The following is a 24,923-nucleotide window of genomic DNA, read 5'->3' as shown; positions in this document are numbered from 1 at the left end:
CGGAAAGGATTGCCCGCACTCGAAATGAACACGGTTCAGAGTCGCCAATTGACTATTGAATATAATTTCTCACTGGATTATCGTGTCTAATTTAGGTTAAAAGCTGTTTCATCGTAGTTGTAGTCCCTAGTTTATCTATCCGAGCCTCTGGTTTCAGTTTGAGGACTGGTTTCAGTTTGAGGAACATTATGGCAACAAACAAGATTAAAAGATGTGCAAGCTGCAAGTGGCAGAAAAAGAAATGTTCAGAGTCATGTATAATGGCTCGTCATTTTCCATCCACCGATCCCCACAAATTCGAAATAGTCCATAGAGTGTTTGGAACCAGCCATGTACTGAAAATGCTTCAAGTAATTTTTTCATAGGCCATTCCAGTTTTGTTAACTTTTTGTGTCTTTCAATCAGGCAGTGGAACTTATTTGGTTCTTATGTTGAATTGGTTTAGGATGTGGAAGAAAATGAAAGGGCGGCTGCGGTAAATAGCATGGTGTATGAAGCAAACGCCAGATTGGCAGACCCAGTGCATGGGTCTGCAGGCACAGTTTATCAACTGCAGAGGCAAATTGCTGAGCTTGAAACGGAGTTGGCAATCACGCAGAAAGAAGTTGTTAGAATGAGTAGGAAGCGAGATGACCTGACTTCAATCGTTACGGGTAGATCTCATGTTTTGCCTCCAACAGAACAAAGTGATGATTTGATGTTAGAAGACATTGGTCCCTTATGGGAGCCTCTGTGGAACTGGAAAGTATAAATTCAACTCTATCTTAGCATGGTTTTTTATTTATTGAATTTGTATTACAAGGAAACAACTCAGATCCAACTTCAATGGGTGTTATCTGAATTAGAATATGTTATCTTTATTTTGTTATCTTTTTAATGTGAAGGAAACAATGCATCTATATCAAAATCTATAATTTTAAGCTGTACGGTAATATCTGCTCTAAATCAATGGTAGTGGACTTCATTTTTTATTCCATGATTTCTATATAATTTTAGAAACTTTCATGCTTTGTATTCACCTTTATTATCTAGTTTTGACACTTTGACATAGTTGCCACTATTTTCTACCCAGCCTCTTCTAGTTCACAAACTTTTAAAATTAGATTGATTTCATGGGCTTGGACCCTTCTCTATTTATATAAATTAGAAAAAAGAAAGAAATAACTAACAAAAACATAAAAGAGGAAAAAAAGCATATAAACTTCCAATCCTCAATCAAGATTCAAGAGACTCCCAATTTAGTTTCTCTTGTGAGTTCTTTCCGTTCATCTTCTTATTTCATGTATCCTAAGTTTCAGTGATGGTCCCCTATTTATTTCTCTATTTCTTAATTTTAGACTAGCTAGGAATGGTGCCCATCACAACTTTCCTCATATTGCCATTGGTGACATTAACAAATTTTCCCAAAGAGTATCCATCATCTTAATTCTTTTTGGTAGCTAATAAGACCATAAATGCTTTTTAATTTTTCATTAAAATCTTTACACTATTTCTTATCTTACAATTCCCTTTCAATCTCTCCCATCCTACTTTGAAGGATAGCAATGGCAACTTTCAAGGAGTCAACAGTGTGATTCTAATTACCATTTTCTTCCTCCTCTTCAGGATATTCATCCCTCTAATTTCCCAGGCTAGTTTTAAAGATAGCAAAGTTACCTTTTAAGAAGTCTAGAGTATTATTCGGATTGACATTCCCTTTCCCCTCTTCAGAATAGTCATCCCTTTGATTCTCCTCCATGTCCTTTGTCCTCTCTTCCTCATCTTCTTTACCTGAAGCTCCATTATCTTGTCCTTCATTACGTGAGAATGAAACCAAATTAGTTTCCTCTTCTTTTTGCTATTCGTCTTCTTCCTTAAGCACGTTAAAGGTTGAATGCATATATCGCCTAAATTCGGACTAACAAATTCTAAGTTGTCTTTACTATCAAAACAAAGAAGGAAAGACACGAAAAGATCCACATGTTAAAGCGACGACGTGTAGAGGAATGCTTATCGCCATGAATGTTGAATCTGTGAGAAAAATAATAAGTGCAGAAAATTGCAATTGCAGAAAACAACAATAGAATATAATATATAAAATATATCTTTCGTATCGATTCTAGGAATTTAGAGAGTTACAACAATTTCAAAAAGTACATGAAAACATGACTTCGACCAACATAAAACAACCAAGTTGCAGAGTCTTTTTTTTTTGTCGGTAAAGGCAAAGTCAAATTTTGTATTAATTTTGAGTAAATACATATGATTACCACTGCAATTCAAAAAATTCAAAAACCTTTGTTCTTAGGAGCACAGAGGTCCCTTCAAAAACAGAGCCTTTTAGCTTGGGGTTCAATCATTTTCTTGAACCATTTAAGGTTTAAGTCTAGAAACCAAAACATAAGCATAAGTACTAGTTATATCCGAGTTCTTCAACCTAAATTCCGAGTTTTTAAACTAAAATTAAAGATTAATAAAAATTTACAAGGTTAATTGTATATTCGATAAGCAAAAGGGGTATCCATAGAGAGCCTAGCTTGTGGAAGGAATATCCAGTTGAGGATGGTGGTTTCTTGGGCAACCTCAACCTCTGCTTGCTGGAGAGCCCCGACCATGACCCCTGCCTCTGCGACCACTGCTGGAGCTACCTCTGCACCTCTGTTTAGGCTTTGGTTCTCTATCTTCCACAAGCATAGGCAGGAAGCCATTCATTCTTGCAAAGAGGAACAGAATTTCCTCTTGCCCTTCAGCCTCCAGATTTTCCCCTAGAAAACGCCATTTGAGGTAGCTCAGCCTTGCACTAGCAAACTTCTTGTGCCTATTCAATTCTTTATACTTCAAGTTCAGAAGGAATGGGTAATATTTGATAAGAGCACCATGAGCGTTAAAAAGGATTTTGTCGCTAGGTCTGGGTGCACCAGAGTTGTGATTGGCCTTATTCAGAACTTCTTGGAGCTCTAGAAGAATTTCAGCTAGGAAGAGTTCCCTGGTAAGATTCTAGATTAGTTGCTTTGAAAGCTTCTACTCCAGTAGAGACGCCACAAATCTGGAAGAAATGGAGGTGTTGTCTCTTGGGTATTCGTCTCTACTCAGATGAGCGCTCCCCAGAATCAATTTAACTGCTAAAAGAACCAAAGGATCCAAGTGAATAAGAAGACGCTTGAGTCTCAGGTCCGTAATCTTTTAGAAGGAAACTTGACGGGTCGAAGCACCAAGAGAGATGGGAGTGTCTACACCAAAACAAGACATGGGCTTGGGATAAACACTCATGATAAAGCCGAAAGGGGGTTCAGAAGGCATGGCGACTAAAAGCCTAGATTAGCAAGAGGCGAGCCAAATAGCAACCAGTTGAGCCAAAGAAAATGAGAAATGATAAATGGTCTTCTACAGGAAGGCAGGCGCACAACTCGACGAGCAATGATGGGAAAACGCGAGAAATTAAACCTCACGCGAAGGTGGTAGAGAATAAATGCTCATATCAAACCAAATCCCTTGAAAAGTGGAGGGAGAGATTAACCTGTGGACAGCTCATGCAAGGACAAAGAGGCAGTGCTCACCAGCTGGGCTTTAGTTGGTCCCAGATTAATGTTGCTGGTTAGTCTAGTCGGCTTTATCGGACCCACCATACATCCTAGAATTAGATGAGTAGCTAGTTTGAAAAGAAAAAGTGACCATTGGTGTTCACCACCAAAAGGAGGGTAAGAAAGGGATTATGAATTTTTGAATTTGATTTATGCATTCCTCCATTCTACTAGCACGCTGAGACTCAAACCTTGATTGATCAGTCATATTAGCTAGGGCGATCTAAAATAGCAGAAGGCTAAGATCCTTGTGACAACTAGTGGACAGTGGTTCCTAGAGCTGCAACTTTTGATAGAGCATCCGCCTTTGTGTTTGCTTCTCTATATATATGTTTTGCCTCAAAGAGATCTAGGTTGTTTAAGATTTCTAGAATGCTCTTGAAAAGAGCTTGAAGCCTCCAATTGGGGGTTGCCTTCTTCTTGATAGCATTAATTGCTATCTCTGAGTCTCCTTCCACTATAATATTTTTGATTCCATGGTTGATGCAGTCTTTTAGGCCTAATAGTAGAGTGATGAACTCTACGATGTTATTAGTGTCCAGAGGGATTGGTTTTGCCATTTTCCCGATGATTGCTTCTGACTGGTCTCTGATGACATAGCCTATTCTGGAGGGGCCTGGGTTGCCTTTGGAGGCCCCATCAAAATTCAGTTTCACCCAGTCTGGCTTCAGGGGAGACTAGATTGCTCCTTTCCTTGAAATTGAGTTATGGCGAGAGAGTGAGGGAATAATGACTCCTTGCCAGTTTTGACTAATTTTCCTATCCCATGAGGAGAAAACTTTGGACTGATTTAGTGCAAAGGATGTTCTGCTATTGATTAATCCACTGTTGCCGATTCTATTGAATTTAGAATTGATTTCTAATTTCTAGCTTTACCTTCAAATAGCCTGCGGTTCCTTTCTTTCCAAATTTCCCAAATTAAGCATGAAGGAGAAAGTTCCATAATTTGGCTTAGCACGCTCTCCTTTGTATGTAGAGGCCAGCTCTGGAATAGAAGCTTAATATCATTCGGCAAGACTAAGATCAGTTGCAATTTTGCACAGAGCCATCTCCAACATTTTGAGGCAAAGGGATAGGTCAAGAGGATGTGATCCACTGACTCCAATTGGGCTTTGCAAAGTATACACCTTGAAGGTCCTTCATATTCGATTCTTGTGAACCTGTCTGCCATTAGAATTTTTTTTTGAATTTCCAGCCATGCGAAGATGCCCGCTTTTGGGATGACATTGGGGCTCCAGAACATCTTGAGGGGGATGTTGTGGTTGTTGAGCTCTACTGGGCTAACTAGAATTCTGTAGCCATCCTTTGAGTTATATTGTCCTATTTTGGAAGGCTCCCAGATAAGTGAATCTTCCCCTCTTCTAGGAGTAATGTTTCTCGTCTGTAGATGTCCTAAAAGTTCTTCCATGTCCTCCCTTGGAATTGGTAGCCCCTCCATTGATTTCCACTTCCAGCTTAGTGTGTTTGGAGTTTCTTCTATTTCCATATAGTCTTTGACTCTGACTCCCCAATTGTGTTTGAACTAGTTTTCTGTTGCAGGAATATGAATTATATTTGCCAGAGGAGGGTAACCACCCCAAGAGTCTTCCCAGAATAGGCTTGCCGAACCATCATGGATATCCCAAGAGACTGAGTTTGAGATCAGGTTTCTGCAAGAGATGATGAAGTTCCATATTCTTGATCCTTTCGGAAATGCCCCTGATCTGAGGATGTTTAAATTATTTTGATTTGAGAGATACTTTGTTGCTAGCATTCTGACCCAGGATGCATTTGGGTTTTTAATAAATTTCCATACTAGCTTGGCTCCCAAAGCTATATTTTGAAATCTAAAATCCTTGATGCCTAAGCCTCCCATTGGTTTAGGCTTCATAATTTTGTCCCAAGCTATTAGTGCAATCTTATGCTTCTCTTCAATGTTTTGCCAAAAGAAATCCCTCATCTTCTTAATAATGAAGGTGTTGGCACTAGATGTCAGGGATAAAAAGGATAAAAGATAAGTTGGTAGAGCTGAGACCACTGCTTGAATCATGACTAATCTGCTCGTCCAAGACAACCATTTACCCTTCCAGGCATTTGCACTACTTTCAACTTTAATTTTTAAGGGATCCCAGAGTTTGGAGTTCCTCAAGCCTCTGTCTATTGGGATGCCCAAATAGGTACATGGAAGGCTTCTTGCATTGCAATTCAAGATTCTAAGAATTTTGGTCTGAAGTGGAATTGCTATTGAGAAGAAGAATACTTTAGTTTTGTCCTTGTTTCTTAGTTGACTTGATGCCCTTCCATACATTTCTAAGATATGATTTAGGAGTTTGTCTTCCTTTATTTTTGCTGATCCAAATAAGAGATTATCATCTGCAAACTGCTGATGGGTTGCTACAAAGTCTTTAGTTATTTTGACTCCTTCTAGTTGTTGGCTGGCATAACTGGCTTTTATGGGTCTTCCTAGAGCCTCCCCCATTATTATGTACAAGAAGGGGGAAAGGGGGTCCCCTTGCCTAATACCCCTTGAGGAAGAGAAGAAACCAACTGGCTTTCCATTGACTAGTATTGAAAATTTGGGCATAGATATGCACTCAAATACCCAGTTTATCCAATGCTTATCAAAGCCAAAGGCTTGCAGAGTTTTACAAAGGAAACGCCAATCTACACTATCATAAGCTTTTGTGATATCTAACTTTATTAACATACCTGGCCTATTTGTGTTTTGAAGGGTGTGGATTGCTTCTTGTGCTATGATCACTCCATCGAGAATTGATCGGCCCGGGATAAACCCTATCTATTCTTCTGAGATGATAATGTTCATGAGAGGTTTCAATCTATTGGTCATGATTTTTGAGAGGATTTTATAGACTGCATTGCATAGTGAAATAGGTCTATAATCTCCCAAATTTTTCGCCTTCTCCTTCTTTGGGACAAGTGCTATAAAAGTGTTGTTAACCTCTTTGAGGATTTTCCCTGACCTTCTTGAACACTCTAAGGCATCTGAGAGTTCCTACCCTAGGATGTGCCATCATTTCTTACAGAAATCTGAAGGGAAACCATCCGGCCCTGGTGCCTTTCCTGAAGGGAGTTGGTTTAGGGCTTGAAGAATTCCTCCATTTTAATTTTCCCATTTAAACTCTAATTCTGCTCCTCAAATATGATCTTGGGGATCTCACACAGAAGCTTCTTTTGATCTTGAAGATGAGATCCTTCACTGTTATTCAGAAGATTGGAATAGTAGGAGATAATCTCCTCTTTTATGATCTTCGGGTCCTCAATAAATTGGTCATCTCTGATTTGTAGTTTAGATGTCCAATTCTTGTTTCTTCTGATTTTAGTAACATTGTGAAAAAACTTAGTGTTTTCATCCCCCATCCCGAGCCAATTCTCCCTTGATTTTTGTTTCCAAAAGATTTCTTCCTTGGAGAGGATGTCCTCATAATCCAGTAGAAGGAATCTTTCCTTCTGAAAAGATTCTTGGTCCATGCCCACTTTGATAATCCTATCATTTAGGGCTTCCAATTGCTCTTCTATGTGCCTTTTTGTCGAGAAGATGTTTTTGAAGTGCTTGGAGTTCCATTGAAGTAGTTTCTATTTAATTAATTTTAGTTTTGCTATGAAACAGAAGAGTTTTGAGCCCTCAAAGGACTCTTCCTTCCACCAATTTTCAATCAATATCAGAAAGTTTGGCTCTTTCATCCACATATTTTTGAATCTAAAGGGGGTCTTGGTTGATCCCTGGGTGCCTTTTAAAGTGAGAAAAATGGGATAGTGGTCAAAGCCTGAACATGAGAGAACATTGCAAAGAGGGGTGAAGGGAAAGGTAAAGAAATCCCCTTGCCAGAAGAATCTATCTATTTTCTTTGCTATATTACTAAAGCCTTTCCTCCTGTTGGTCCAAGTGTAAGAATCTCTTGATTCTATTTCCAAGGGGCCATTCCTCTCAATCCAACTATTAAAATCCTATTGAACACACCCTAGGCGAGTGATGCCCCCCCTCTTTTCTGATGCATTCCTGATAGCATTAAAATCACCCGCAATGACAACTTGTTCCTTAGATAAGGTGGCCAATACTCCATCCAAAGAAGACCATGCCTGTCTCTTTTTGGAGGGAGCTACTGGACCATATACATTAATTATGAAGAAAGAAGTGGTCGATTGTAGGTGTTTAATTTAAACTAGCATCCAGTCCTTATTAGATGCTATTCCTTCAGCTTTAATTTGAGAGGGCTTCCAAATTATCATTAGTCCTCCTGAGGAACCCTCTGAAGCTACTGTAGTCTCCCAAGAAGATTGGAATGATGAGCTTATCCCATTCCCAAAGGCAACTGCAAGCCTCTCTTCCAATTTAGTTTCTTGTAGTAGGATTATATCTGTACTGACCAAAATAATCTTTCTTTTGATCACTCTCTGCTTGTTAGGGGTGTTGAGTCCCCTAACATTCCAAGATAAGATTTTCATTGTTGTTCAAGAAGGGTATTTCTCTTCCCTACTCTCCAAAGATCCAATAGTTTGGATTGATTGACTACCATTCCTTTCGTGGTTCCTACCTCTATGAAAGATTTTCTCCCCTTCTCGGAAGGGGAAAAGCCAAAATTTGGCTTTCCCACGCCCTCTTGATTCTAATGAATCCCTAGCTTCATTTTCTCCTTAATCTAGGAGTAGAGCACTGCCAAGGGTGTGTCTAAAATAGCCTCCTAGTCCTCCTCTTCTAGCATGGCATTTTGCAAGAGATTTTGAGCAACTTGGTCCAAAGGTAAATCCAGGCCGGTTGGTTCAAATGGAGGGGATGCGAGGGAGGGGAAGGAGATTTCCAAAGATAGGTTGAGAAAGGGCTTGTGGTGGAGGCAATCCGTTAAAGGGGAAATTTCTCCTTCTGAGAGGGAAAAGTCTGTATTGGCCTCAAAGTCTGCTTTGAGATCCTCTTCAATAATCTCTTCTTCAAGCAATGCTTTCACCGGGTGAATATTTTTGGATTTTGTAAATTTGGCTGTGCGAGAAGGTCCCTTTATCTTATTGGGCCTAGAGCCTTTTTTCCTTCTTGTGGCTTTAGGTGGAGGATGGGAAAGGATTTTGAAAGCCCCTCTACACAAAGCTGATGTTATTTTTTTTTGCCCAAATAGACTTCTGACTGTCTTTTGGGAATGAGGTTTGGCAATTGGGGATAAGATGAGATGAGGACTAGAGCTCATGGCTGGGGGGGAATCCAAATGACCAGGGCTTTAGAGTGGGAGAACCAGACAAGAATTATTGGTTCCCAGACTCACATCAGTGGAGGGGTAGAGAAGGACAAGGGGATCTAGAGCCACTAAAGAAACCAGGGGAGGAGAAGAGGCCATACCTGAGAACTAGCGCAAGGACTCTAAAGGGGCTTGGACCAGAATCTTGACTTCTACTTCCAGCTTCGAGTGTCTCTTTTGAGGATTTGGGCTTGCAAATTGGTCCAATTGCTAAAGGGGGAGATTGATGAATCCAATAGACACTACCAAGGAGCTATTGTTGACTATGTGATTTCTCAGAATGCATTTGCTAGGAGCTCCTTTTCCCAATCTAGTCACTTTTTGTTTCCATCTGCCTAACTCTGAGATGATTTCGAGCTCACTATAAAAACCTTTGGACAAGTCAATCTCGACATAAATATTTGCCATGTCCCCATTCTGGCCTTCGAAGAAGTCTGCTTCAATCCCTACAAGAAATCCAAGGGCATCCCCTATCTTAAGAAGAGATTTTGGGCACCAATATTCTGAAGGAAGGCTAGCTAGTGATAGCTAGACAGGAGTTTTCATGAATCTGTGCTGGGCTGGGTCAAACCCTAGTTTCCAATCTAGGTAATGGAATGTGGAGCCTTGGCAGAATAAAGGACTACCCTTTGTGATTGTTTGCTTTAATGTCGCATCCACACATTCTATAAACAAGAAATTGTTCTGCAATTGTCTCACTGTTATGAGGTCTGGAAAGGATGATACCCACCACTCCACAATTTCTTTGCTTGTCCCACCAGTGCCACACCACTTCGCAAAGAAAGCATTCTCCTTAAAACAGACAAGCGAGGGGTTTAGGGCATTCGAGGGAAGCACAAAGAGTTTACTGCCCATTGCTTTCCTGGACCATTTCTGAGCCTTGTTTCCAATTCCCTGTTGGTTGGTCCCTGAGGAGAAAGGATTATGAGAACTCGAGGGGAGTACAAAGAGTTTACTTCCTGCTTTCCTTGGCCATTTCCGATCCCTGCTCTTAAAACCCCAAAGATTGGTCCCTAAGGGGAAAGCATTTCCTAGGTCCTTGGCTCGCAAATCTCTATACTGTGGGCCTAGACTACTCCACACTTTGTTAGGCCACCCTGTCAAGAATGAAGGATGGTCTTGTCGTCTTTGATGCCTAGGCTGCATCTTTGGATGCAAAGATTGTTTAGGAGTGGTGAAGCTTCTCTTATAATTTGAAATGGGAATGCAGTTTGATCATGTCGCAAACATTTTTGCCCAGGAGTTCAAGTGTTGATATTCCTCAGAGGCATTTTGCCGAGGATGACTACAAGAACGATTGTCCTGGCTCTGAGATGGCTTATGATTATGGTACCCCAATCTATGGCATTGCTGGAGAGGAAAAAACCATAAGAAGTCCCTCCCTAGTTTCTAGTCCTGCCCTAGTTTCTTCGCCATTCTCCCATTATATAATCGATCTACATGAATTAAGGGCGACCTTTCAATAGAGCTTGATTATCATTCAAGCTCTGGTTTCTTTGCCCTCCAGATTAATAGGAAAAGTATATATTGTTCATTTATACTCAAACTTTATTTGTGTGAGTAATGCCAATATTCATGGGCCAAGTTGTAGAGTCTTAATTGAAGACAACTTACTATATTTAGTAAGTGTATGACTCCCACAACTAAATGCATAACACATCAAAATTGCTATTTATAGTAAGTCTTAAAAAAATTTGTGCTTCCACATCTAGATGAGATTCCAAGATGATTCAACACATCTAAAAGAAATCAATTTGAACTTCACATTTCAACAAAATCGATCTCTGATGCACACTAAATTCCCAACGAAAAGACTTTGGCCTTGCATGGCAAAAAATAAAATAAATTAGGGATAACGAAAATTTTTTGAATGACTTTTACATTTTACAAACTGCTTGTTTGCCTCTGTATCGGCCTGTAAGAGTCAAAACGACAACGCAAGGTGAAAACAACAAACGCTAGAGAATCAATAAATACAACACTGGAAACACTGGTGTTATGCACAAAGACAAAACCCTTCACGCTAGCAACCATGGCCAAGGTAATGGATTTTGCGGCTTGCATAAATGTATTGGCTGCCTTCACAAGCGATCAATGCCCTCACGCCAGAGAAAAAATGTTCAAACACTACTTGTTGAAACTGCCGCTGTCTTAACCACGCCTAGACAAATCACGGCCTGCACAATGACGTTAGCCTAAACAAAGGAAAAATGCCTCTATCACTACGCAATAGAACGTTCTCAATTCAGCATGCAATGATAAGATCAATAGATCACGCATGCAAAAAGATTCACACCTCTCTCAATACGTTGATCTGCATAAAGGCCTGCCCTCAGATGCCTTTCACACATAGTAGAAAGAAACCCGCTCACAGGGAGAGTGAAAGACAAACACAAAAGGCTGATAGATTGCAAATGTGCCTTTTATATAATGTAGTATGCGTATATAAGCGATCAGGAAGAGAAGAATGGTGACCTTGACAGAGAAAATCTCAGCCTACAAGAAACAAGTCAGCGTTGAATTTGACTTAGCTTCTCGTTAGAAGAAGCTCATGTTTTGCAAGCAACTAGCTTCAAAGCCAACAAGGATCTCACGGCTTGAAAGGTGAGACAACAAATCACGACTTCATGAGCTCAAATAGTGACCTAAAAAGGCTTAATGTAGCCTACGGCCTTTTACAGAGAACCATGCTGCTTAAATAAGAACTAACCTGCGAAGAGACTAACATTGCCTTCAGAAACCACTTGCACCTTGCACAATGTCACGTGGCCAAGGGATCACATATCGCTTCAATAATTAATCACTGAAGGAGAAAATGTTGTTCCAGCCATATATCTTTAGCAAGGAATTTGTCAAAGAATCTGCCCCAACGGATATATCGGACCTTTGTGAAAGTTCATGGGCTCTATCATGAATGCCTTTGTTCACTGGTTTCTATTCGAGCACAAAATAGCATTTAAAACCAATCAATATCTCTATTTGCCCAAATCGAAACACAATTTAATAGCAAATAGTGGTTAAATCTCTGGTACTAACACAAACTGTTGTGAGCTCCACACAAATATTCCACGTAAGCCTTTAAACTCGCTATACATGCATAAAGGCATTAATCACTTGGACAGAACTGAAAAACAGATTCATCAAGATAGTTTGCTATTCAATCACCTAAATCGACCTTGTATAGATCATGAATGACAAACCAAAGATTGCATGCAAGCATTTCAAACTACAATGAAAAATCACTCTGGCACCATGTGCGATTACCCAAAATATTTAGATAGTAAGGTTGTACTGGGGAACCATACAAGACAACAAAGTGCATGCTATAACTGAGAGATTAATGAGAAACACAAGAATGTTCAATGCAATAGCAGAATGGATCAACTAAATAGATTGATTATTATATCACAAAAAGATGTACATATATAGTAAAGAGGATTAGCAGTTCCATTTAGAATAGTGGCATGCAACTCTATCCAAGCAAACACTTCTAAGCAAGCTTATTTAGAAGGAATATTTTAGGTAGGATATTCTACACTAACAATAATTAAATTCAAAATGTGAGGTCTGATTAATAAGTTTCTATAGCTAATTATGCCTTTTGATTTGGAAAATCTTAAAATCTATCACTTCTATGCTATTGATAAAAGAGAGCCCAATTTATTATGAGGTAGTTCAAAGCATCTATCATATACCATGGAATTAATGAATGTAGGCTATCTTCTGTAATATATCTCCTAATGCTACTAATGATAGCTAAATAATTATGTATATGATATTTAGCACTTTTCATTGATCACCTTTGGGCCATGGCTAAACTAGGTCCAAAATGATACAAAAAGTCAATAACACGAAGGTTAGTAAAAAATTACAGATTGTTGATTGTGATCAACAGAACTAGCTACGACTTTGATTTTTCAATTGTTTTTGAAAAAGTCAATAACATGATTAGTTTCAGAGCTAGTTTAGTCATGTCCTCGCCTTTGAGCTATTATCAACAAGTCATACTACAATTATATTTGACTAAATTTTGATACTAGAAAACATTTTATAACCAAATAATCATAACTAGATCTTATGGCTTTATTTCATCTATATCTAGTATTGTGTTATAAGTAACCTTAGATGGTCTAACAATTAGATGATTAAGAACCATATACCAAGCCAAATATAACACTAACAACATACAAACTCTCAAAGCACCAATTTCTATATTGAAGTTCTAAGACAAATAGATGATGAAATTTTTGCGTGCATTCTATTAGTCAAAGACCATGTAATAAACCTATAAAAGTGGATAGCTCTTGGAATTCAATAGTTCAATAATAATAGTAAAATCCAGACAACACTAAATACAACTAAAAAATTGTATTAGGAGATGCATCTTCTTAAATTTTATTATGTTAGAATAATGTTAAGGTTATATGTAGGAAAAATAAAAGTTTTCAAGCTTTGATGATCATCTAGGAACAAGTAGAAAGACATATACTAATGGGAATATATTTTTGTCTACTTGTGTCTTAATAGTGTCATTATTTTTACCCTAGTTGTAATGACAAATAAGTTGACTTCCATATGTATCTGGGTTATGACATTTTAGGATTCTACATTTCAAAGCATAGATGCCAATGAATGTAGCACATACTATCACATGGGGTTCACAATTTAAATAGTTGATCTTATTACATAAAATAATTTATTAACCAATGCATGTGGGCATATAAGTCATAGGAGTCTCGTTTATCCAAATTAAAATAATAGATTAAATCCATCTCAATTGACCTTTAGTTAAGAACATATACATAAATCAAGAATGCAAACGAAATTATAGTTCATATATCATAAGGACTATACATTCAAATGGCCTTTCTAGATAACATTCTACTATATAGAATCCATTTGTAATGTTCATGATATAAAATGAATTCCCAACCTAACGATTCAAACAAGAAGATAACTATTCTTATCATATTATAATATTAAATAAATAGGGGCAGTCAAAAGTTCACATATAGTAATATACTTAGCCCAATATAAAATAATGCAAGATAAAAAAATCAACTTATAGATGCCTTGAAAACCTATTTAAGGACTCAAAAGATGATAGCCTTGCATTTGCATCTATATAAGCAGAGTGCGTAAAGATCATCTGAATAAATAAACTATTTGAACAACACCACCATAGTTAAAATAATGTAATTTTATGTATCATCAACAATGAACTCAATAGCACCAAGGACCACGAGATTATGTTAGACATCCCCATCAATGTGGATAACAAGGAACATGGAATCGTGAATAAAGATAATGAAGGTGGTCAAAAGGGGGAGAAGGTGCTGGAAGACCTGATTTTGGAGGTCACTAGGGGCCAGGAGAGATGTTGGAGATGGGTTGGTAAGGAAATTGGAACCTTGAAAGATGGGATTAAGGATTGTATTGATACTTTCACGGATTCCCTTGGGCCTAGTAAAAATAAGAAGCGCATGAGATTGACTCGGGACTTGTCTCATGATGTTGAAACTATGAAGATCAACCACGAGCGCATAATTGATAAGCTAAAAGAGTATGTGGTTGACATCAAAGACAACTTGAATAATCTGGTGGAAATTAGCAGCGAGGTGATGAGTAATAGCATCGAGGGTTTGAAAAAAATCAATGCCATGATTGCAGACTATAGAACCAGACCCATAGCTAGTGATCCTCCCTTGAGGGAAAAACAAAAAATATGAACCTACATCACTCATAAAGAAAGAATACAATTTGAAGGAGAATTAAATTTACCTTAGTACACATACAAATTTTATGGACTACTTAAAAATATTGCAACAATATAAGAAGACACATTTAATAAAAACATTGTTCATTCAATAGAACACCAAAGGTAAATCCATTAGGGGAATGACCTTACATAATGAACTTGAGATAAACAACTTCAATGCATGAGGAAATCAATCCCAATAGTATATAACATCAATAGTTCCTTGTGTATGACCATATTAATGGTAGAATAAAAAAGCATTAGTGATTTATACAATTTGAACATAGCCATTATTAGTTATTCTCATCATGTTGGAGCTATGCTCCCAAGATAGAATTATGACTGCAACAACTTTCACAGAAAGAGAGAGATAAATATTTCATTAGAAAATCATAAATGGTATTATTGAGATAATTTACAAATGTACAATAGCCTTGCTTATATAGATAAGAGAAGATGAGTTAGTTACAACTACCCTTGATACAAAATTAAATGTATGATGCAAACTATTAGATAAATAAGTGGTCACTCAAATATTCTATAAAGGCACCTAAGGTAACTAACATGAACATTATTAAGGGAGTTTCATGTGATAACCAAGCATCTTAAGTAAAATTAACATTTATGAATAGGTTCTAACTTTTAAACTAATTATGATGTAACTGCATTCACATCAATACCCCCCCTATGTGCAACTTTGGAAGAAAAATTCTTATGGAATATGCAATATAATATGATGATAGGTCTTGAAAATTAGGCCTTGTTAGGTAGCCATGAACAACTAATCATGCAACAAATCTCTCACAAATAGAGAAAAAGAGAAAACCTCATGGGACAAAACTCCTCTCCAATCAAAAGATATGTAAATTATGTACAAGTGAAAGATGAAGTGATGCATGGAGGTCTCAATGCCAATACCCCCCAATAAATACATCCATCACAAGAATCCAATCAATAGCACCCACATAGGAGGGAAAGAGAGAGACTTTGTAGCCCCCCCACTCCATACTCAATAATCTCCTGCAAGAATGAGAAGGGCTTGAAGACAAAACAAGATCCAATGCTTACAAAACCACTTGTCTTCCCTTAGGAAGAAATAAAACCAAGTATGAATGTAGGTATGGGTCCTATTCTCAATATGCAATGAAACATGGAAGAATGAAGATGTTTTCTCTGAAAATTTCTCACATGTCTCCTTGTTCATGAAAGATGATGATTCCACAATCCATTCACGAACATGTCCAAACAAACAAGAAAGTGATAGGATGGAACTATGAGGTAACTTATATAGAACAATCTCTAAAGATGAATATGTTGAAGTGTGTCCTATAATCAAATGTGAAAGACAATGATAGTCCTATTGATTAGGGATGATGAAAGTCTTAACTAGTGAATCTAGAGAAGAAGGTAATGGAAGGGATGGTGGAACAACTATCTTTGAAGAAGATTCAGGAACCTCTAAAGCAAGTTCGACCAAAGTGTAAAAAAACTCCAAAGGATCACAATCAAGGAGACTATCTGGTGAATAATGAAGACGCAAAATTGGATCATCTAGGACGGGTAGAGTAGTATGATCACTATAAAACTCCCAAAGTTTAGTCAAAAGAGTATAAGGACATTTGAAATCAACAACAGACTCCTAAATGTCATTATCAACATACATAACAATGAATATGAAGACAAGATCCATGTTCCATGTCCAAGCAATCTTCTATTTATGTGTGTCAAGTAGGAGAACAAGATTATACAAAAACGGTAATAAATGAAGGCCTATAGAATGGTTGATAATGTCATTGCTCCAATGTCTATAATTCCCCCTCTTTAAGATGATCAAAGAAGGATGAATTGATAATTCCATTGCATACTATGATTTTCTTCAAAATCTTAGAGATAGAAGCGAAACCTCCAAATACGATTAAAAAAGAAGCAACTTGAGATGGCAATAATGAATGGTAAGTGGGGCTTGCAAGTGAGGTCGATGTCGATTGACCGACATTGTAAGCCATTGGCGTAAAAATCTGTCCGTCTGTTGTGATATGGTCACGAGCAGTCCACCATGAATTTGCAGCCTTTTAAGATGATAGAAGCCGATATGGAGAGAATTCGCAGCCAAAGTAACAGCCAACATAATATATACCATAGTCAAGAAGAATGATGTTGATGTCGGCCACAAAGAAATACACTGCTAAAGCGAATACCACAAATAAGTTATCTCTGACAATATTAAGCCCGTCTGAAGCTTTAATATATTGCTGTAAAGATGAAGCCTGCCACTGACAATATGTGCCTCGTATTGAGGTATTGAGATCATGCTATTATAAACTCATGGTCCTCGAGGAAAATGACTTGGCCAAAAAATGTAGATGCTAATTAAAGCCTATAGCTAAGAAATGTATTCTTCAAAACAACAATAATTTGCAACAGTGAAAGTGGACCGATGCATTAAAGGCGCCTGTAATGACGGCATTTGTAGAGAAAATAACGGGTCTACATTGAAATTGAAAAATGCCAACAATAATTAAAGTTTCAATAGATAGATTTAACCCGGAAAAATCTGAATGCACTTTCCAACCAAAACAATGGGCACCTCCACGCAGATGCAAAAATGTTGCCCAAAGAACATCCGACAATGAGCCAAACTATATGAGCAGAAAATACAATACAATTCACCCAAACCATGAAGGGTGCCAATCAAGCAAGGTGCATCAATTAAATGTTGTAATAATCACAGGCTCTTAAAACATGCTGACACAATAAAGAATATGCGATGACGAAAGAACTTTAAATCAAAAGAAAAATGCCAGTTTGAAGAGCAATATGAATAGCGCGATCACCAATAGTTAATATGGGCTCCCTTTGGTATGTATTTGCCTTGCCGTTTTAAACAAGTGCTGCAGAGCAGCGAAGTTCCTGCGTAAGAAAGCAAGGATGGTTGTGTGGTTGTTTTAAGTTGTTGGCAGACCTAAAAGAGAAGTAAACTCGTTGTTTTGAGTTGTTGGCAGACCTAAAAGAAAAAAGTCATCTCATTATTGCTGTTGTTCAAAGAAGCTCGAAGCTAAACTTGGAGTGCGAAGAAAACTTTAATAATAGATTTGCAAAATATTTGAGGGCACATGTACAAAAACCATAAGCAAGATTGAATCAAAATAAAAGAGTAAGGTTTAGTACAGGGAGTACGAAAAGGATATCGATGGCATTATTGAGATGGTAGATATTGGGGAGATTGCAATGCAGTGCTGACTATCGTTGGCATGTGGCTAAAAATATGGGATGTGAATGAAGTGGTTAGTAATAATAGAGATATTACGGTGTTCGGAAAATGTTAGAAGGAATAGTCTTTGAGATATATAATATAATGATTTAGGTGTAGGAAAATTTAGCGAGCTAAGATGGAAGATTAGGGCTATGAGGTGGAATGAAGGAGGAGACAAGATATGGCATGGTATAAGCAACAATAGAAGAGAAAGGGGAGTAGAGGAGACATGGGATGCTAAGTAGATTTTTTTAAAAGAGAGGTAAAATTGACTTTTATTAAAGAGAGGTAAAACAGACAGACAACTTCATATCATAAAATATGTTAATTTCTAGCAGTGCAATTTTAAGGTTAATTGGTGGCAATTTGTCAAAATTAGTAGTTCTGATTTCAAATGCAGTCCATAAGACTTTCTAAGATTGACATTCTTTTTTTAAAAGATTGAAGTTGTGGAATCTTTAAAATGCCCATATTTTCTTGTTAGAAATTAATTGCTAGCTGCAATTGAATATATTGGGCCTCTAGACTTGCATTTTGCAAGCTATGCATATAAAAAAAACAGCATTCAAGAGTTGAATTGTTATAAACCTCGTATCATATCCTCCTATGACATTTGCTTGATTTCATTATTGAGTGAGAAACTAACAACATTAGTGACCAAGCATATAGAAAAAACCTTATACAAGATTATGCGCTTATACCAATGGCATACGTCTTGTGCAATATTTTCAATTTCAAGTATTCCCCCTATTTGATCTCTTCTAACCCACGATATTGCACCTACAGGAATAACCTATAGTAACAGAATGAGGTAGAATGTAATTGCTTAAGCATATTAACAAATACTATCGAATATCCAAAACCAAAATAGTAAACTAACCTTAATATCTTAACTACATCTAACTAGAAGATGCTAACATATATCAATCTCAAGACATCTATATTGAATTTGTTCTATAGGATAGATAGGTGTGTATTGAACTCATTAATTAAACTAGATAAAAGAAAAAAGATTAATTACTGAATTCTACAAGGAAAGTTTTCACAAATGACAGTACTTCTAAGAATTTAAAATAAATTGAAAGCTAAAAATAAATTGCACCTTATGCGCATGTCTTCTACCCTGTGAATACTCAATTATGATCTTGACAAAATCTAAATGTTTTTTAAATATGTTAGCATGTTAGTTGTTTCCCACTTTAGTTTTCATGTCTGCTTATGTATAAAGAGAAGGAAATTAGCATTTCAATCCATGAGAGAGAGAGTTATATTTCTTACCATACACTGACTTGTTATCATTAGCTTGAACTCGGATGAACTACACATTCATCTTGAAACAGTTAACAATAAATTGGGATAAGGAAATTATACTTCCCTAGGCACAAAACATCCCAGTCTTTTCTTATGGGAGAATCATTAAGACATCCATAACATAAATGCATATGTACCTCAATCTAAAACTAAATATAATTGACATTAATATTCAATCTTGTATTGTGAATAATCAAAGTAATTTGATTCACTAATTAGTCAACACAAAAAATTGATAAGCTGAAACTTCTATGGTTGCAAGAAACCCAAAAATATTTGCAATATATCTTTAATGAGATAATGAATTAGATTTAAGATACAAATGAGTACAAATAAGAGACACTCTAACAATGAAGTTCCTACCCACATCCTGATAAATATAACAGGAAGCACTGGACGTAAGGATGAAGAGGGGATAGGTAAAAATTATTCATAAGAAAAAATAAAAAGTAATAATTTTTGCTAGTGACCTTCATCCATGGATCCTCGTCTATTACTTTGTTTTTGGTGGTTATAATCAATGTCTTTATTGTCCTCTTGCCTTGTTTCCTTAGTAGAAACAGGTAACGAATCAATTGTACTACTTGTTTATGGATTCTTTGCAACTGCATCATCTAATACCTCAAGAAAGCATGCAACAGTGAAATTATCTGCACATCAATTTCATGCATAAATTTAGAACATATAATGCATTGCCAATTTTTCCAAAATAATTCATGAAAAATTTAATGGCATTGTTTTCTTTGTTTTAGCTTTCCACAATCAAAAGATTTAATGCATGTAGTATAGAGTGTTGTTAACTATAGATAAAAGAAGGAAATATTAAATAAGAATATCGAAACTTGTAATGCTTACTAAGAAAAACTCTAACAAAATATAACACTATTAAAGCATAAAATGTATAAACTTGCAACATTTGATAGCCATTACAAATCAAGGTATTCGAATTTTAGTAGATAAAACAACCACAAAAGTCTTCAAAACATACTCACAATCAAAAATCTACATTGCTTGTATTTTTCTTGAGCAGATGGAAAAGCTTCTGATGAAGATTTGTCTTGTCAAACTTTTGAAGATCCAAAGCCTAAAATGTAGCTAAAAGATTGTATATTTTACTGATGTTGTGATACTCAGAAAAATGTTATCAAGTCTAACCCACCAATGCCTCATATCTGTGACAATTATAGGGTATGAATAAGTTCTCTAATTTGTGCTAGAAAATTAGAAAAAAAAAACCAAAAAAAAAACCAAAAAAACATCAACCCATGTTCTTAATAAATTGAATAAACAATATTTTAGAAATTTATATCAACATACCTTGTATATACTATGGAATACTTTGACCATTGTAGTGCAATAAATAGCACTAACTACTTCAAGTCAATCATTTTCTAGTGCAAGAAGAATATCTGACAAGACAACTTGGCATTTTAATGAGCTAGTTGAGACTTCAATACCTGAACCAACAACCATTATCTTCGCTGAAGGAAAAGGTTTTGATGTACAACATAATTGTAGAGCCTTAAATTTTCTATCTTCACAATTAGATGTGGAAGAAATTACCATGTCTTCTCTTTTCTGATAATCTATTTTATGTGTTCCTTTAGATGCTTACTATACTCAACTGCTCTCTCAACTTGATCAGAGAGTGACCATCTTCCTTGCACAACACAACATATTTTGTTAGTTTACCTAAGTGTGACCTAAACTAAAACCATCAACAAAATTTATCCAACATTCTCAATAAAAAATAAGAAATATGTTTACCGTAATATATTCTTGTGGAAGTAAAGATCTGAAGACAAAAACCCTTGTATTCATGTCAATCTATCTCTATCTTTCTATAAGCTTGCACATTTCTTTGTGATTGGCATTTCCTGCCTCACTAGGGGCCAATTTATATAATGAGAGATCTATGTAGATCATTGCAGAACCACAATAAGATCGAGAGTTGTCGGATTTAATTTCTTAAAAAGAGACATAATACACATTTCAAGGAAACAAATCATTTTATCTTTAGACTACAGTAAATACTACTAAGCAAGTTCTGACAATGACATGTACAAAAAAGTAAGAAAGTGTCAATAATTTAAAAGCATATGACTAAAGGTTAACTATTGAAGATGCCCACAATCCTTGTTTAGAAGATCCATGGGTGCATTTGTATACAATTTTAAATCAAAGTAATTGTTAGCCTTTGGGGGAAAGGGTTGGAACTAACAAAGCAGAGCCTCACACTATTGGATTTCAAAAAAGAGAAATATCAATTCTACCATAACAAACTTATGGTACAAATCCAGAAAACTCCAAAGCTCGCAGCCAACGTCCTCCCTAGTAAAAACGAGAACAAATATTTCATCATCAATCTTGCAGTTAAAATTGTTTTATCTTTGCTAAAATCTAATTATGAAAATGTACCATATGAATCAAAAAGTACAAAAACTTGAAAGTGAAACGCAATATATCAAATTGTGCCAATTGAAACCTTAACCGGAAATTTTTTCCTTCAAAAGAATTCTTCAAAGACTTGATGCGCTTTTCTAAAATATTTTTTCCTTAAGAAAACAATAATATCGCCAGGTGTCCTTGTCTCTACTCCCTATATTGTGCACATAAAGCTATGAATCCTAGAGTCCCCTATTTTACAATGGTCGAGAAGTACAAAGAGCTCTAAACACTTAGAGTTTATTGTTTTGTATTTCAGGCCAATAATAACCACACAATAATGAAAACTAACTGGCTTTAATGGCGGAGAGGTACAGATGCCTTTGAAAATTGAGGGTTTATTCTTTTGTGTGAAAATTTAGATTTATAAATTTTTAAAAAACTTAAATTGGTAGAATAGCTTCTCTGGTTTTCGAGTGCTTTAATATTTTGACTAGCTTAGAAGATGCTGGGTGCTATAATTAAAAGGTGATTGCAAACATGCGACCCTAAAAAAATACTATTTCAATAGAATATAGAGAGTTTTTTGAAAATATCTGTCTGAAAATCAGATCATGGATCTGCGGGGTTTGTGTCGAGACATCCGACTCATCATTAAAGCTTTTGAAAATTTTTGCATTAAAAGTGAAACCAAAAAACTGAGGTCATTGGTCAAGACATCTGATCCGTTATTAAAGCTTTTGAAAAAACTTGTGTTTAAAATGAACTCAAAAACCTATTTTATTTGGGGTTTGAACATCCATTCCACTAGCAGTCAAAATTGAAAAAATCTTTAATGAATTAATGGATTATTTTTCCTTCGGCATTTTCTGGGGTTTATCTTCTAAATCTTGTAAGAAACAGATCTTAAAAATCCTTGAAGTGCTTTCTTTCAAAAGATGCAGAGGAGGAAAGAAGGAAACTTAACTGGTAGATTGAGAAGCTAAACAATTCTAGCAATTTTAGTAATTTCTGGAGGATATGCGCTTGATCTGAATCCCATACTGGGATATTCTTCAGCTTCTTCAACGTTATTTCTACTAATTTTTATGATAAAAGTTGGATGATTGTGAGAGACCAGTCTTATAGAAGGCATATATTTTCTGCCAAAGGTCAAGATGAAGCTTGATATCCTCAACAGCCACGTCAAACGAACAACCATGTAAATGGAACAACTGTTTTCTGCATTTTCCACGAAATCCCACCGCCATTCAGAGGTAGGATGTTGTATTCGGGACATTTACCACATGTGTCCTCTCAATTTTAATACACCATCTCCAAAAACTTGAAATCACTGCTCGCTTATCTTGGTTTTGGCACTCCTCGATACCTCTGCGTTCTCTGGTCTTGATAACCGTGAATTCTCTGTATCATCCAATCAGAGCCTGCCGAGATAATTGTTCAACAGTAAATTGTTATATATTGACCAGTTTTCTGTATAAAACATTGCATGAAGGAGAATGGTCAAATAATATTGAATTGTGATTGGCTGAGAAAGATGAGTTTAATCACGGTTTAGTGCAAGCCCTCTATGCTACGCAGGAACTAATAACGGCTCAACCAAACTACGCTCTAAAATATTTAATATCAACACAAACAAATAAAAGAGGCCACCCTTTTTGCCTCAAAAGAATCGCAACATAGCTTCTCATTGTTCATACATCGCTGCCAGAAATTGATATACAAAATCTCGAGCTAATGTCGTAGCCACTGAGAACTATTTCGATGCAGAGTCAAATATATAGAGTCAGCCAAAAAAGGATAGACATTGGCTATAAATGCTCCATAATATGATGTATACGCTGCAAATAATGTCGGCTATAAAAAAATGTCGCTCTCTCCAAAGATATCATGGAAGAAAAACATATCACTACCACTGTGGGTACGTCCCGAAATGAACAGAGGTCGAGTTAAAAAAATAATGTTGCTCTTCAATGATAAATATTACTGAGATCAAGAGAGGTAGTTGGTAAGAACCTCGAGCTGCAGGGAAATAATGATGCAGGCCCACAAATACATTGGAAAAATCTGAAACAATGTCACCACGGACAGGTACTACGACAGCCTAAATTGAGATGACTTCTGAAAATTCAAAGAAATTTTCACGCCTAAATGATGCTAGGACTACGAACTGGCTAGTAGATAAGGAACGAATAACGGGTCTCAATCAAAAGCTCAATTATCTCGAACGGAAAGGAAATTGGCTTGGACAAATGTTAGAGCTTTGTTTCCAAGCCCGGATTATGACTACAATAGCTTTCACAAAAAAGAAATATATAAGAAACAAATGATAAATGATATTGTTGAGATGATTTATAAATGTACAGTTACCTTGTTTATATAAGTAAGAGATGATAAGACAGTTACAAATACTTTTAATACAAAATTAAATTTATGATGCAAACTATTAGATAAGTGAGTGATAACTTACATTTTCTAGAATGACAACTAAGATAACTAACTTGAATAATATTAAATGAGAGTTCCATGTGACAACTAAGCTATCCAAAGTAAATTTAACATGTGTAAATAGTTCTAACTTTGAATTATTTAGAAAATAGCCTCATTCACACTAACATTTCATACTCCTTTCATGGATACAACTTTTGAATGTTTAATAAGAAATGTTTCCTACTCACTTGTGAATGCAATTTTAAAGTGTAACCTAGTAAATTTCTTAGAGAAAGATAATTTTAAAAATTAATTAATAAATAGACCAAGTGTGCACTTGGTGTACATTTAGCTTAGGCTTGCACCAGATGCACACTTAGCTCGGCTGCACACTTGGCTTGAATGCACATTAGGTGAGTACCTAACCCATCTATCAATTTTATAAATTATTATTAAGATGAGTAACATTTATTTAATAAATGTCAATCTTTAAGCCTACACAAGTGTAATGCAACCTCTGCATTAAGCTGCAACAAAAGCCTAAAGAAATTTGTCATGCCATTGCCACTCATATGAAGCTTTCTAAATGGAAAATGACACAAATCCACTAGGCTGAATGAGAAATCTATATTTTAGAAATAATGGTGTTCGAGGAATCTTAAGAATGGTTGAATGAAGAAATTGATTGTAGGGCTTGAGAGAAAACCCAAGAAATGGCTATAAACATTGAGAGATAGAGGATTATTACAAAGGAAATTAAAAAAGTCAAGAAAGAGGCTAAAAACCCCAAGCTAAAAGTAAAAGTCAATAAACTAAAATAAATTCAGGAGGTCCTTATTAGCAACAAGAAATAGATAATTGGCCATTATAGGGACTCGATAAAGAATACAACCCTCATCATACATGTTTTACATAAAAGTTAAAATGCCAGAAGGAGAAGTGTAGAAGTTGACAATACAACCACAAGAGCCAATAATCATTTGTAAGAAAAAAACCTTTCACAC

The 24,923-nt window shown here is 36.2% G+C and overlaps 1 protein-coding gene across 1 annotated transcript; it reads left to right on the top strand.

Moving 5' to 3' along the window:
• Positions 1 to 260: 260 nt before the first annotated feature.
• LOC131063310 (LOB domain-containing protein 1-like) lies at positions 261 to 751 on the top strand. Its single transcript, XM_057997089.1, has 2 exons — positions 261 to 350; positions 446 to 751. The coding sequence occupies exons 1-2, from the start codon at positions 261 to 263 to the stop codon at positions 749 to 751; spliced, it is 396 nt and encodes a 131-aa protein (XP_057853072.1).
• The last annotated feature ends 24,172 nt before the right edge of the window (positions 752 to 24,923 follow it).

The sequence above is a fragment of the Cryptomeria japonica genome, chromosome 3, assembly GCF_030272615.1.
Source record: "Cryptomeria japonica chromosome 3, Sugi_1.0, whole genome shotgun sequence".
In the NCBI taxonomy this organism is placed as follows: domain Eukaryota; kingdom Viridiplantae; phylum Streptophyta; class Pinopsida; order Cupressales; family Cupressaceae; genus Cryptomeria; species Cryptomeria japonica.
The sequence above is the reverse complement of the archived record's forward strand: the minus strand, read 5'-3'. Positions and strand labels throughout refer to the sequence as shown.

What these genes read in the sequence shown, in the direction of transcription:
- LOC131063310 (XM_057997089.1), top strand. Translation starts at nt 261, where the DNA reads ATGGCTCGTCATTTTCCATCCACCGATCCCCACAAATTCGAAATAGTC. An exon ending in ATGTACTGAAAATGCTTCAA is followed by an intron (nt 351 to 445) that starts GTAATTTTTTCA and finishes GAATTGGTTTAG; the next exon opens with GATGTGGAAGAAAATGAAAG.